We start from the raw sequence: 15,796 nt of genomic DNA on the forward strand, positions 1-15,796 counted from the left end.
GAAAGACCTGAGTTCAAATTCAGCCTTAGATATTTCCTAGTTGGGTAACCCTGGGGCATGTCACTTAACCTCGATCTGCTCCAGTTTCCTCATTTATAAATAAGGATAGAAACGGTACTTACCTCCCCCCTCCCCCGTGAAGATCAGATGAGATAGTAACCACAAAACGGTTTCTGTCGCATAGTAAACACCATATAAATGCCAGCTATTAGAAAGTACTAAATGCAAGGCTACAACTGGCTTTAAATAGATTTAGTTTCAGTGTTCTGACAAACTAGTGTTATAATCTAGAGAAGGGAAATACTTTTCAGCGCCAAGTCCCCTACCCCCTTCCCTTTCCCCAGGGTAAGAAAAAAGAATTAAGGGCTCGACCAGGAAAAGAAAGCATGGGGGGCGGGGGGGGGGGATTGAGAGGAGAGGGAGGATAAAGAGAGAGCAAAGAGGATGCAGAGATATGGAGGCCTTGGCTAGGCGGTGTGGAATGGGAAGCAGCAGACGACACCCGCAGGCTGAGAGACAGAGACTGAGAGAATCCTCAGGCCTTGTTCCATGGCCAGCTGGGCCGCAGGAGAACCGGGGGTGCAGAAGGAGTGGGAGGAAGGCTGAGGGGGAAGATGGAAAGTGCTCCCCACTGTCCTGGGAGCCAGGAGACACAGCTTTCTGAAGCCTCAGCTCGTGTGCTAATGAATTTCACATTCCCCCTTCTCGGCTAGTTTCTCCGCCTGTAAAATGACGGGGTTAGGCTAAATGACCTTTAACTCCCATGACCTTCTGAGGATGTATAATTCAGAGCCTCATGGACAGTCTGGATCAGGTAAGCATGTGTGCGTCCAGGCCAACCACATGGACTGGCCTCTAGCCTCAACGTTTCAGGGATCCTGCGGCCCCTTTAAGGGCACCCACCCTGCTCCGCCCCATTCCACCCCTACGGAGATTCTCCGCTGGGTTCGAAGCACAAAGCTTCCCGCGAAAACTACGTCAGAACGGAGCGCGCGCGCGGGAAGCTCCTCCCCCCCACTCCCTTCTCCCCTTTCCCCTTCCTTTGGTCCTCCACCGACTCCTCTCTCCCCTCCTCCTTTCCCCTGATCCTCCAGTAGACCGGCGCACTCCCCATGTTCTTATTGGTTCGTAGAGCCGGCCGCGCGGCGCGGTTCCTGATTGGTCTGGGTACGGAGGGCTGAGGGGGGTGTGTCCGGCGCGGCGCGGCGCGCGGCGCGGCCCCGCCCCTCCTCTGGCTGTGTGCGCGAGGCGGCTGTGGCGGCGGCGGCGGCGCGTGGCAGGCCCCGGCCGGCAGGCGGGAGGAGGCGGTGGTGGCGGCGGCGGCCAGGGCCTTAGCCTCGGCCTCGGCCCCGGCCTGAGGGAGGGAGGGAGGGAGGGCTCGATCGCGGGTGGTGGCGGCTACAAGCGGGAGGCCCTGGCCATGACCGACTTCAAGCTGGGCATCGTGCGGCTCGGCCGAGTGGCCGGGAAGGTGAGCGGCCCGGGGGTGGGAGGGCAAACGGAGCGGGCGGAGGCCGCAGCCGCCATGAGGCCCCGCAGAGAGACGGAGGCCTCTCACGGGTGGCCGCGAGCCGGGGGAGTCCGGCAGTCGAGGCCGGGCTCCGGAGCTCCAAGGCTGCTGATCCCCGCGGGGCCCGCCCACCCACGGCCCGGGAGTGGCCGCCGCCAGGGTGCCCTCCCTCCCCCCTGTACGGAGCTGCTGTTCTGTCCTGACCGGGCCTCAGCCCCCCGACATCCAGCGAGGCCCCAGGGCGGCGGGGGTGCCCCCCCATCCCCGGCCACCCGACCCTGGCAGCCCGAGTTCTCTAGCCTCACCGGGGTGTCAGGTGTCAGGCTGTCTGCTCCACTCCCTCTCCACCCCCGGGCACTCCGACTATTGGCGTGAGCGCTGAGGTCTGTGGTCCAGCCGAGGTCCAGTCTGGGGCGGCTGAAGTTTCGAGGAACGTCCGGGTTCACGGGATCCATGAGATACAACCGCTTAAGTCTGGAGGGGTGTTGAGGTTTAAGTGTGAAGTGCTTAGGGAACTCGTGAGGTCTAACTGATATCTGGGGGTGCACCTAGGTCTGGTGCTGCTTGCTTCTTGGGAGGGGTGCAATATAACTAATGAGATCCAAAATGCATCTGTGGGTCCCTGACTAGTACACGCCTTTCTTGAAAGCTTTTTTAGTTTAAAAAAAAAAAAGGAAAAAGATGCTGGATTTCATGTCCTGTTTTGTAGATTTATCTGTATTTCTTCTCATTGACTGAGCGAAGCCCATTAGTTAATATAAATGCATTTTTTTTTTCTACCCATGTTGAGGTCACTGAATTAAACTAAGGAGTTTGCCTAGGGAAGGCAGTGAGCAACTAGTTACACTGTTGTGTCACACTGGCCTAGAACAGTAGGGGGAGCCTGGGGAATTAGTGCCATGGAGCAGCACCTGAGCCAGTTGTAGGTGGCACTTTATCATCATCATCTTAATAGCTAGCATTTATATTGTATGTGCTTAGGGTTTGCAACATATAATGTAAAAATGTCTTTCTTCACCTCTTATCTATTCCTCTTGCTTTCTCATTACTTTCTTCACCTGCTTTCTCACTCTTTTATTCCTCTTCCTTTTATGTACTTTGTTTATGGGTTAAACTACCAATAGTACTTGTGAACATTTTTGCTCCCTGGTGCCACCAGCAAGTTAGAAGTTGCAGACTGCCTGGTCTGGTGAAAGAGTCTGGTCCAGGAAAGCCTTGCTGGTGGTTTCCAAGTTGGTTTCCTTGCAGCTAGTTCTTGATAGATGCACCTATGAGAGGCAAGTGGAGTAGGGGACAGGGTAAACATCAGCAGCTATTGGGAGTAAAGCTGTTTAATTTACATGAAGGTTGGGGTGAAATGCATGAAGAAATTTAATGCAAAGTTTATTTGCTTTGGTAAATTTTCCTAGTTAAGTTAACTTTTCTCTTGCTGAAGTGGAAGATTCTGATAGCTATCATTTAAAGACAAAATTTATATTCAGATTAGTCTGATGACAGTGCTGATTTTTAGCATATACTATGCAAAATAGTACTGTAGTGAATTCTTTTACTTGTTATTATTACCTACCCATGTTGCTTTCCTTGTTATTTACTCATCTAATTGAGGGCAGGTGAGTCAAGGTGATTAAAATAACATTGTTACCATCTAACTTCAGAGTTTAAATGTGACTCATAACTTCCTATTGCAATTATTTGAGTGTTGACCTTACCCAGCTTTGTTGATGATAAGTGTAATTCTTTACAATATCTGGTTAATTTTCAGACAAAGTACACCCTGATTGACGAACAAGACATCCCACTGGTGGAGAGTTACTCTTTTGAGGTGAGAATAGCCTGTTCCTTGTGTTGGGTTGTGGTTGGACATGAAGGACTTGGAGAAATTACAAGTACATTTTAATATTCTTTCTTTCTGCTTGTACTCTGGGAATGAGATCCCTCTAGGTGAATAACTAATGCTAGTTCTGAATGATCAAGACCAGATATGACTAAATTAGCTAATTTTGATCAGCTCTGACTATCTCTGACAATTAGAACTATGCTATATCCTATGTTCAGATTATTGAGAATGTGCCAGAAACTTTTTCTTTTTAATTGCCATGTTTTTAGGAGCAGATGACTTGGGTCCAGTGTTTGTTATCCCCCTGGTAGCACTGACATCCATGAAAGCCAGGTGGTTTTTTTCCCCAAATACTAGGGATTAGGCTAATGTTTTCAGTGGTTTTATTTCTTTCCCCCAGTTTGATTTTGAGGTGGTGTGGCGTAAGTTGGATGGTTTTAAGTATTTTTTTTTGTCCTCTCTCAGGCACGAATGGAAGTAGATGCTGATGGAAATGGTGCTAAAATATTTGCTTATGCTTTTGACAAAAATCGCGGGAGGGGATCTGGACGTTTACTTCATGAGTTGTTGTGGTGGGTATTGTGTAGAGATCAATATTTCTGACTTTTATTTGGGGTGTGGCTAGCAGTTTGTAAAGTCTGCCTCTTATCCATCCAGTCTCCTTAGTCTCCCTGAATAAGTCCTGTGTGTGATGTCTGATATACTGGGTGGGGTGATACTTTGGTCGATTCACTTTTTCCTCTCTGACCTTCTAGCTAGGGACCAGGTGTCTTTTATCAGCTGGTCACTGCTTGTTTTCCTAGTGGAAAACTAGATTTGTGGGAGAAGTCTTAAAGTTGTTCATTTAAACCAGGGTTGGTCATTTCCCAGCCTCCCTCTTTTCAGTTTCCTTGTGAAATCAGTGTCTGATTGTCAAGATGACATTCATTTCCAGCTTTGGCTACTGTGTAACAAACTTGAAATGGTGTGCCTGTGGGAACATTCTGGTTAACTAGGCCAGAAGGGAATATAAAAATCTTGGTTTTAAGTTTTTTAGATAACAGTTCCTATTTCTTCATTTTAGAAATTTGCCTAAATCTCACTTTCTTTTTATGAATGCATAGAATTACTTAGGCTAGATTTAAAATTTTAACTGAATTTCATATGTGTTTTAAAAAATATTTATCAAAATACTAAAACCTCTTTATACATAGACCCTACTTGTGTGTATTCAATCCTATATACCTGATCAATTGGGCTAATTGTTAGAAATTGATAATTAGCAACTTTATGAAAGGACTATCAAACTTGCTCTAACTCATAGTCTATCACTCCTTTCTTGAACTTGGTGGATCATGTGATATGTACAAGGTCCATGGTTCCCAAATGAAAGAAATATAACTTTTCTGGATTGGGACATGGAATATTTTGAAAATGACTAATGGTGATTGTGTTATATTCACAATTGAAAGTGCTCCTGAGAACATGATTGAGCGGATTCAGAAATGATGAAGTGGAATGCATGTATAGTCAATGCTGTAGCTAGCATTTATATTATAGTAAGATATCCCAAACACTATATACATACACACTTATACATATATTACATGTGAATGTATATAACCATATCCCTACAAATATGTATATGTATTTGTATATATGTGTACATATGTATGCACACATGTGTGTACATAAACTAATTTCATCTGATCCTCATAATAACCCTGTGAGATTGGTACTTAAAGGTATGACTTTCATTTTACAGATCAAGAAACTGAGGTTAAGATAGGATAAGTGACTTTCCTTGGCCCATGGTCACTTAACTAAGAGTAGCCACTTAAGTCCTGGTGTTTAGGGGCAGGAGAAAGGGGGAAGAAGGGGCCAGGCTGAACCTAACAACATATGGGGAGAGAAGTATATTTATCTTGGAGCCCAGTTAGGGTTTTGGTATGAACAGAGTGAGCAAAATGAGGTGATACTAAGCTTCTAAAATTTCCTGTACCTTAATTTTCAAGAGTTAAGTAGCATATAATTCCATTGCCCATGGACAAAAGGCATTGTTCCTACAGAGCACAATGCTAGGGACATGTTATATTAGGTGCTTTAGGTTTTCTGTGTGTTCAGATATACTGAAAATGCCTTTGAATGACAGAATGATTTACCTTCTGTAAAAAAACCAACAGTATTTTGTTTAAAAAAAAAATTGTGTGTCCCAGGGAACGACACAGGGGAGGAATTGCTCCAGGATTTCAGGTGGTACATCTTAATGCAGTAACAGTGGACAATCGACTAGACAACCTGCAGTTGGTGCCATGGGGTTGGAGACCCAAAGCAGAAGAAATCTCTAGCAAACAAAGGTATGTCTGAATGTGTGCCAGTCAAAAGTGATGTGGATTATGCACTGGGATGGTTTGGGAGGATGATCCAAGTTCATTAATCACTAAATCAGTTCACTGTTAAACCAAATTACATTTTTTTTCTTTTTTCTTCATGTGGATAAAACGAGATTGAATAGTTTCTCTTCTTTAGACTGGTGGGGTTGTGATGATTCTCAGCTTTTAGACACACATTCAAGATCTTCCCTTTCAAGCTTTAAATTCTTTCCCCCCATGTGAGAGAAAGAGGGGGAAGCCTGATTCAAACTAGGCCACCTAAGGAGAGGAGAATCATTGAAGTACTCAATGCAGGTGTCGGTGCTTGTTTTAGGGGGTGGGTTCAATCATTTTCTTTCCCCAGAACCAAAGGAATCTGAGACACATTTCTGAGCCTTGTATACCTTTTCTTTCTTGCTTTCTTTTTTGCGGGGCAATGGGGGTTAAGTGACTTGCCCAGGGTCACACAGCTAGTAAGTGCCACGTGTCTGAGGCCGGATTTGAACTCAGGTCCTCCTGAATCCAGGGCCTGTCCTTTATCCAATGCGCCACCTAGCTGCCCCGGAATAATGTCTTCTGAAAAATCTTATGTGCTCCCTCTTTCCATCCTGTCTCACCCAGTAAGAAGGCAAGAAAAACAAAACTTTTTAGAAATATATGTGGTGGGGCAGCTAGGAGGCGCAGTGGATAAAGCCACTGGCCTCGGATTCAGGAGGATCTGAATTCAAATCCAGACTCAGACACTTGACACTTACTAGCTGTGTGACCCTGGGCAAGTCACTTAACCCTTATTGCCCTGCAAAAAAGAAAGAAAGAAAAATATATGTGGTCATGCACAAAATTTTGTGTTAGCCATGTTCACCAAGAAAAAGAAAGAGAAACAATGCTTCAGTTTGTACTCTTTGAGTTGTAGATAGCATGCTTCATCTTGAATCCTTTGGAATTGTGGTTGGTCATTGTGTTGATCACAGTTACTAAGTCTTTCAGAATTGATTATCTTTACAATATTATGTTAACTGTAAATTATTTTACTGGTCCTGTTCACTTTTTGCATCATTTCATGTAAGTCCAGTTTTTTATGAAACAACCCCCTTCATTATTGCTTACAGCACAATAGTATAATATCACATCAGTGTACCATAACTTGTTTGGCTATTCCCCATTTGATGGGTTTTCTCTCAGTTTCCAGTTCTTTGCCACCACATAAAGAGCTACTATAATTATATATATATATATATATATATATATATATATATATATATACACACACACCTCCCTTTCCTCTTTCTTAGATCACTTTGGGGAGGGGGATAGAGCCCTAGTAGTAGTATTGTTGGGTCAAAGGGTATGCGTGCCTGTTTTCCTACATCCCTTCCAATATTTGTCATTTTCCTTTTTTGTCATCTTAGCCAGAATGAAGGGTATGAGGTCATACCTCAGGGTTGTTTTAATTTACATTTCTCTAATTAGTGATTTAGAGCATTTTTTCATATGGCTATTAACAGCCTATTCATATCATTTGACCATTATTAATTGGGGGAAAGCTTATCTTCCAATGGATGGAGATAACACTTACATATATAAGTACATATAGAATAAATGTTAAGAAAACAGATACAAAGTAGTTATATATAAGGTGGTTTGGAGGATGGAAAAGACCAGCAGTTGGGGGATTTGGAAAGGGCTACTGCTAAAAAAAATTCATGTAGATGGTACTTAAGCTGTGTTTCTGAGGAAGAGAGGGATTCTATGAGGAAGAATTGAGCAAAGTGCATTGCAGGCATGAGGGATGGTTGATAGGCACAGTGGTAGGAGATAGAGTTCCATGTTTGAGGAACTTGGAGAAGACCAGGTAGGTTAGACTACTAGTTGAGGCAGAGAGGCTGGAAAGATAGAAAGTCAGCAGAAGAGCATATGGTTAAGAAGCTGGACGATTGTGGGGCAGCTAGATGGCACAGTGGTTAAAGCGCTGGCCCTGGATTGAGGAGTACCTGAGTTCAAATCTGGCCTCAGACACTTAACACTTACTAGCTGTGTGACCCTGGGCAAGTCACTTAACCCCCATTGCTCCACCCCCCCCCCCAAAAAAAAATTTAAAAAAAGAATATGGATGATTGTCTTTTAATCTGTTGTGATATGATCTCCAAGGCCTCTTCCAGCCCTATGATTTTGTTACTTTATGCCGTAACTATTTTGGACCTGAGCTAGGAGATAAGAACCTTGGGCTTTGAATATAAATGTATGCACTGCACTCACAGCAGGGATTCCTTTGGGGCAGGCTGCTGAGGGACAACTTGTAAGGAACCTGTCCTTGAGTAAGCTCCTGGGAGGAAAGGCATAAGCAAAGCATTCAGTGTCCTGCCTGGCTATTCAGGGAATTGTGATTTATTTCTTCACCTGGTTCTTTGCCAGGTAAAGATACCAAGCAGATGAGAAGTCAGTGAGATTTAGGGGCCGAGGTCAGGAAAGTTCCCACTGCTAGTCTTAAGTTTCATTTCTGAATGATTCACATTCTTGCTTGGGCCAGGATTTGTGGCCACATAGAATTTTTTCATACCCGTTGTCATAAATTATCAGTTTTTGGAGTATCTTAAAAACTGACACCCTGGCAAAATTTACAGAATTTTTTTCTAGATGTGGTAGGTAATACTTGATGGTTCCAGTGATGTTTTTTTTTTCTTTAGTGAGGCAATTGGGGTTAAGTGACTTGCCCAGGGTCACACAGCTAGTAAGTGTTAAGTGTCTGAGGCTGGATTTGAACTCAGGTACTCCTGACTCCAAGGCCGGTGCTCTATCCACTGCGCCACCTAGCTGCCCCTCCAGTGATGTTTAATACCATTTCATATTACTGATCTTAGAACTATTTTGTTAGGGTCACTTCTCTCTAGTGATTATAGTAGCTGAGTCATGATCATTACAATGTGTAGCATTTTTAAGCAATCTAGAAAAATGCTGAGTAGATAGAAACTGAAGATTGCCAGCCACTGCCATTGTTTGGGAATTTAAGATAATTACCGTTAAGACATGGAGGCCATGGGGGCAGCTAGATGGCGCAATGGTTAAAGCAACGGCCCTGGATTCAGGAGTACATGAGTTCAAATCCGGCCTCAGACACTTGACACTTACTAGCTGTGTGACCCTGGGAAAGTCACTTAACCCCCATTGCCTAAAAAAAAGGGAAAAAAAAGACATGGAGGCCATAACCAGTTATGAACCCTGGGAGAATCTAGCCTTAGAAAAATATTGCCTCTAGGAAAGACTAAGAGAACATCCACACTTGCTACTTGGGCCATTGTTCCAACTTTTAATATGGGATGTTTTTTGGATTGGAGTAGCTGATAGAGTATTTTCTGATTAAACCGAGTTCTCAAAATACTGATTCACAGGTCTTTGTGCCTTGTTGGGCACAGTTGGATTGGGCTTTTACTCTTGTTAGTCACTGGTCATTCTTAGTTTTATAGACTCTCTTCTCCATTTATTCCCTTGTCTTTAACTGGTTACCTTGAGGCCAGTGCGTGTCTTAACTTTTTGTTTCTGTATTTAAGGGAGCAGAGCCTGTACTGGCTGGCAATTCAGCAACTTCCCACTGATCCTATTGAAGAACAGTTCCCTGTCCTGAATGTTACTCGTTATTATAACGCTAATGGAGATGTGGTAGAAGAAGAAGAAAATTCTTGCACATACTATGAATGTCATTATCCCCCATGCACAATGATTGAAAAGCAGGTATGTGCATTAGCATGTGGATTTTGGCTTTATTAATGTATACTTCCTACCTGCAAGTATTTCCTGTAATTTTATTCCTTAACACCAGAAACTATTAAAAGAGTCTTCAACTTAATTTCTTTTATTTTAGATTCATTTTTGGTGATGCCTTATGCAGCTCTTGATAATTCTGACTTCCCCATTTTTCTCCCTTCTCCCAAGTTGAAATAGAACATTTAATTTGGGGCATGGTACTCAGTTGCTGACAGGTGGATGGCTGGCTTCTTTGTAGAGCCTTTGCTTCATGACTGAGTTCTATTGAGAAGGAAATGATGGGTTTTCCTTGTTTTTTTCTAGTTACGTGAATTCAACATCTGTGGCCGGTGTCAGGTGGCCAGGTACTGTGGTTCCCAATGCCAGCAAAAGGACTGGCCAGCTCACAAGAAACACTGTCGGGAGAAGAAACGAACCTTCCAGCAAGAGCTTGAGCCAGAGCGATGACTGATCAGTGACATCTCTGCAGTCAGACTCCTGCTCGCATGGGCATCTGTGGACTCTTGTTTTTGCACAGTTATAACAGACTGGTTATTGAAGCCGGAAGCACTGAAGAATCCAATGATGCTTGCATAGAACAGCCACTGTATAGACCAAGCCACTTCAGGGGCTCTATGTAAGGGGACATAGTATCCCCTCCAGTGTTATTCTCAAGCAGAGACTACTGTGGAAGCTTCAAGCAGGAAGCCTCTCATTATTTATATGTTAATATGTTTGTAAACTCATGTACAGTTTTTTTGGTTAGAAATTACAAATAGAATCATTTACTGTAATCTTCAAATGAGAACCTGTTGGGCCACATGTCTAAAAACTGTCATGTAGCAAAAGCTCATCACCTAGATAAGCTGGACTGGAAGCCACAGCAGCTGAGCCAAGGTCAGGGGGATGGGCTTCCAGCATCAGCAGTTACTTTGGAGAACAGTCTGCATGGAAGTAATATTTAAAAAACAGCAAAGTAAAGGGTTGGAATGATTTGGTGTCTTGATTGTAGTTTTCTACTGTTCTCGTCAGCCCGTGGCCACCCTTCCCTTTGCATTGGGGTGGTCCTCCTGAGATCTATATTTTTGAACTGAATGGAGAAGATGAAAGTGAAGTGGAATGTAATTACATGTTGTTTACTATTGAATATTCAGGCCACATACTTATCACTCAGTCTTGCTGGAGAACCCTATTTTTTGTGGTTGCAGAAAGTGTAGCCTGTTCAAACTCTAAGGGCCAAAATTTTGTTTCTTTGAGATAGTAGGACCTGCTCAAGGGCTGAAGTGACAGGCTCAGGCATGGCAGTATTAAGTCGGAGCATGAGAGCATTCTGAATCACAATTTGTAGTGGTGTTCCTTGGTGAATGTGCTCATTTGCTTCCCTCTTAATTTTTAGCCTAGAATGTAGCCGTAAGAGTTTTATCCCTGAAGAGATCTAGTTGCTATTCCTTTTTTTTTTTTTCGTGAGGCAATGGGGGCCAAGTGACTTGTCCAGAATCACACAGCTAGTGAGCGTCAAGTGTCGGAGGTTGGATTTGAACTCAGGTCCTCCTGAATCCAGGGCCGGTGCTCTATCCATTGTGCCACCTAGCTGTCCCCTCTAGCTGCTATTAAGGAAAGGCTGCTGAAGTCTCCTTTCAGCATTTATTTAGGGTACCCTCTCTTCTAGGCTTATCCATGGTTTCTCCCTGGATTAGATGCTTTGTGTGATGAGAGGAGTTTGTGGATAACTGCTTTATTAAATACCAAGGTGAACTGAAGAGTGTTGTGGGTAAGGGGTTATAGGGGAGGAAACAGCATTAGCAAAGAAATTTTATTTTCCCTCCCTTCAGTGCAATGGCCCTTTCCAGTGTACTGCCATGTGCTCCATTCACTGGGTAGGGCTATGTCTATACTTGGCAATGAGGCCAAGTCTCTTTACAGTATAGTTTTCCAACTCAACTTCCTGGGATACCAAACCTCTGCTTCATAAGGCTTGTAGGAAGTCCTTGATACAGTTGAGTTTAAATAAATGACCAGTCCCTGGTTAGTAACCAGTATTGTGTACTTTCCACAGCCTCTTCATCCCTTCATTTCGTTCTTTTTTTTTTTTTCTGAGGCAATTGGGGTTAAGTGACTTGCCCAGGGTCACACAGCTAGTAAGTGTGAAGTGTCTGAGGCTGGATTTGAACTCAGGTCCTCCTGACTCCAGGGCCAATGCTCTATCCACTGCTCCACCTAGCTGCCCCCATCCCTTCATTTCTTACTGTTAATTAGTGAGACATCTCTAGGTCTCTAGGTAGTTCTTTTGCCTCTTAGACTTCACTTTGTGGCATAAGTGTACCCCTGTACCTTTTCCTATTTGTAAAATGCCCAATCAGCTCTGAGTTCCTAGCTTTTAGAATCTGTAGCAGTGGGATTGATGTTCCCCTCAATCTCTCATTTGTTAGTTCTATAGTTTGGGACTCCAGCTTTGGTAGAATAGCTCTGTTTAGCGTCTTGGGCCTGGCTTTTAGTGTTATAGAACCATCAGTATAATGATGGAGTGACCTGAAACATAGGACAGTAGTGAAGAAGTTATTTTCTAAAATCTGTTAGAAGTAATTTTGATATAATAGACTTGAGATCAGAAAACTTGTGTTTTGAGTACCTATTGGATCATTTGTGACCTGGGTCTCAGTTTCCTTATCCATTAAAATGGACTGGACTAGATAATTTCAAAGGTCCCCTCCATTTTTATCATTTTCCAAATGTGGATATCAAACTTCATTGTGACAATAAGCAATATGGTATCAGCCATTTCAGTGAAAACCCTTTTTACATTTTATGTTACCTATCATTTATACTAGTAGTGAAGGTGAATTGTGAAATTATGTATTCTGGAGATGAGGTGTATAAATTCCTTAACCTGAGACAGGCAATGTAAAGGGGAGGGTGGGCAGCCAGGCCAATTTGAGGTATAGTGTATGCCAGGAATGGGAGATAACTGTCTGAGGTTAAATGGTACATCTGCATAGGTGATCTCTAGCAGGCTCTAAGTGGGGGTGGGTTCTGCAGTCAAAAAAGGATTGCCTTTACTCACTAGCTGAGCTCAGACTGGGCTAGCCAAATCTAAGGAGTGAAGCCTCTGGTATTAACCAGAGGATATTTAACCTGTCCCCAGGTCATCCACAGTGAGGTCCTCCTGTCATCCACTTGGAGTGGGTTCATGCAGTTCTTTAAAGTTCATGGGATCAGAAACAGGGATCTGGGATAGAGCAGATTACTTGGTCCTCTGTGCTATGTATCTTGGAATCCTTAGAATGTCACCTAGGGGTGACAGTCATTTGGGTAGAGGCCTACATCTACTTTTGGGGTAGATGACTAGACAGGCCTCATTAGCATTTTAGAATGGTCTTCAAGTCTTGGGGCATCTCTGACCACCTTAAATGTTAACATTGCTAATCTATTTTTCTGACTCAAGACTTTACCCCCTGATCATGAGATTAGAAATAAATTCTAGTGTACGTGATATTTGTCCTTATGGGGGAAGATAGTCAAGCTTGTTTAGGGGGTAAATGATGTACAGGATAGGCTGTGTGTGACTTGGGAGAACATTCACAAGAAGAAAGAACATTAGATTCAACATTGTTTAATATTTAATAGATCTTAGTGACTGAAAAAAAGCTGGTGAGTGCATTATTTTTGGAAATATTTTCTAAATTCTGTATTTAATCTGGAAATCAAATTAACAGCTTGATTTCTAAAGTTGCCAAAAGAGATCATAAACATTCCCTAATGTCCCTCTGGTATTTCTGACCCTTGTCCGCACTGTAAGGTTTTTCTCTTTATTCCCTGTTCTAACCCCTTCTGCTTTTGTACAAAATCTGGGAGGAATATATGATATACATGTAATTTCTAATTTAAAGAAAATGGCCATAATTGTTAAGCAGCTGTGCTAAGCAATAAGATATCTTTCAAGGTTTTTAGGGAGAAAACAGAATAAGGATAGTTTATTTTTTCTTTCCTATACATATTTCCTGGCATAAAAGCAGGAAGCCATTGGCGCATGGTATTACATAGCAGTGAGAGTAGTGGGCTACCCAGAGTTCCTATCAACCAAGTTCCTGTATTACTGAAAATCATCTCCCCCAACCCGACCCAAACCAGTATTGCTATTTCCCTCACGTATTCTCTGCGAAAGAGAGGAAAATAGAATCCTTTAAAATCAAGCCTTTCCTCTGTCATGTTGGGCATATATTTCCCATTTAGACACTGCGGAACACCCCTGCTTTCCCCCGACCTTAAAAAGATCTGCAACTGAAATGAAATAGATTCTGGAAAGAAAGGCAAGTTTAGAATTATACCTGTTTTTCTATTCAGTGCATACATAATCCATACTATCTCCCTCTCCTATCAGGTCAAACTTCATTCTTGTAGGTAGAAAGTGCTAACCAGATTAGTATTTTCAGATCATTAAAATGTGAAATGTGTAAGGTTTTTCTAATATTTCCATTTTAAGAAAACATTAATCTTTCTGATTTTAATAGCCTCAATTTGGACACTTGCTTTAAGTGGATAACTCGGTGTCCCATTTCCTCTCCTTGTTCAAGCCTACAGGATAGATGTTTGAGGCTATTTTAGACAATAACTCTGGGGCAGCATGTTAAAGATCACCATCTTGTACATTAAATTGATGGTGATTGCCGCTTTGTGTCCCTGTTCATGATAAAGTGTAGAAAATTTGGGGAACTGGCAGCGTTTTTTTTTTCCTATTGAATTCCACAAACATTAAGTGCTTACTACATGCAAGATCCTGTTAAGTGGAAAAAACGCAAAGATTGTTTTATGATGGGACTCTTTGGCTCTTATTTTTGCAAAACCAGTCCCTATTAACTTCCAAGTCTCTGGGGCCTAGCTCCCCAAGAAGTCCCTGTGGGCAGTAACCAAGGCTGGGCCTTGGCCATCCACAATGAAGCCCCACAGTATTGTGTCTCAGGGCAATACTAAATCTCTCCTCCCTGGCTTTGGGGGTGGTGGGTGGAGGAAGAGGACAGCTTAGCCAGCTTGTAGGCCAGGCAGCTTCTCTTGATGGTCAATGCTTAGTGATTTGTGATGCTGCCTATGAAGATAGGTCATCAGGTTTAAGCTTTATAATTATGCAGGTGGTCAGAATGAGACCACTTTTAAGGAGTTGCTGTTATGTAACATGGCTGTTTAATAGGAGTGCCTGGTTACATCAGCCAAGGATCATCATGGCCTTGAAGGGACAGGAGCTAGGAATGGGGACAAACCCCCAACTCAAATGAAAGAATGTCTAGTCACTGAGGCCCACTTGTTGAATAGTTAATGTGCAGGATTAGAAGAGAAGGACAAACTGGTTTGGCAAGAGGCTAGTAATTATGGTTCCTCACGTGGAAGGGAAGCTTAGTACTGTATACTCCCACAGTATCTCCTGTGACTTCCTGTTTAAGCTTGGGGCTCTGTAAAACTCTACCCTTAATACTATCCTGGACTAACATGGGCTTTAACCTAATGGTAAGATTTCAAGGTCTTTTCTAATTTTTTCCTTCTGATTTTAGTATCTTGACACAAGTGGCAACCTTATCTTCCTCGTTTAGTGTACAGTGCAGAGGACTATGTCTGGGACTGTTTTAGGGTATTACTATTACCCTAGTGAAGCATGTTATCCATCATCATCTTTTATATTAAAAGATGAACCCCTGATGGTGAATGGGAGACAGTCACACTGTACAAAAGTTATGTTTTGAGAATTGATGTGAAACGCTGGATCTAGAAGTATCTCCAGGTTCTGTGGCTGCAATGACTTATGAACTTTATCACCAATGGCTCGTCTGGAAATTGAAAAGTCTAAAAAGTCTATGGGGATGATTCCAAAACACTCTACATCTTTCATTTAATCACAAGGACCCTGAGCTATCCATTTCATAGATTGGGAAAACCAGGGCTGAAGAGGCACAGACCAAATGAGAAATCAGTTTTCCCGGCCTCCAGTCCTGTCTCTCTGGGCTTCACTGGGAACAGACCTTAATGTACTATGTGGATGCTATTTTATTTGTATTAATTTTTTTATCATTAATAATCGATATTTCATCAATTTGTTTTATTTATATTTTGTTAATAATAATTGATGCCGTTTCGCCCACCAGGTGCCCTGTTCTCCAGCTCCATGTTTCCGGAGGAGCGTTTGCCTTCCTGGAATCGGCCACAGTACTCTGGCGGAGAAAGCATGGTCCTCTGGTCTCTCCCCAGCCCCAAGGATGAGCCCTCAGGGGACGAGGGCCCACTTCCCCCTCCACGTTGCCCTCCTGGATTCCCGCCAGCCCCATGCTTCTTCTATAGCCCTTCCCGCGCCTCTTAGAAAAACCCAACTCTGACCAC

The 15,796-nt window shown here is 43.1% G+C and overlaps 1 protein-coding gene across 1 annotated transcript; it reads left to right on the forward strand.

Annotated features, from left to right (window-relative positions):
• Nucleotides 1–1,380: 1,380 nt before the first annotated feature.
• ZMYND19 (zinc finger MYND-type containing 19) lies at nt 1,381–10,429 on the forward strand. The gene is made up of 6 exons (XM_043985722.1): nt 1,381–1,471; nt 3,273–3,332; nt 3,813–3,919; nt 5,543–5,683; nt 9,244–9,424; nt 9,761–10,429. Exons 1-6 carry the CDS (start codon nt 1,421–1,423, stop codon nt 9,902–9,904), a joined length of 684 nt encoding a protein of 227 aa, XP_043841657.1. The 5' UTR covers nt 1,381–1,420; the 3' UTR covers nt 9,905–10,429.
• Nucleotides 10,430–15,796: the final 5,367 nt, after the last annotated feature.

This window comes from Dromiciops gliroides, chromosome 2, assembly GCF_019393635.1.
Source record: "Dromiciops gliroides isolate mDroGli1 chromosome 2, mDroGli1.pri, whole genome shotgun sequence".
NCBI lineage: Eukaryota > Metazoa > Chordata > Mammalia > Microbiotheria > Microbiotheriidae > Dromiciops > Dromiciops gliroides.

Coding starts and splice junctions, on each gene's coding strand:
- ZMYND19 (XM_043985722.1), top strand. CDS start 1,421: ATGACCGACTTCAAGCTGGGCATCGTGCGGCTCGGCCGAGTGGCCGGG. Junction 3,333..3,812: donor TGGAGAGTTACTCTTTTGAG/GTGAGAATAGCC, acceptor GTCCTCTCTCAG/GCACGAATGGAAGTAGATGC. Junction 3,920..5,542: donor TTACTTCATGAGTTGTTGTG/GTGGGTATTGTG, acceptor TGTGTGTCCCAG/GGAACGACACAGGGGAGGAA.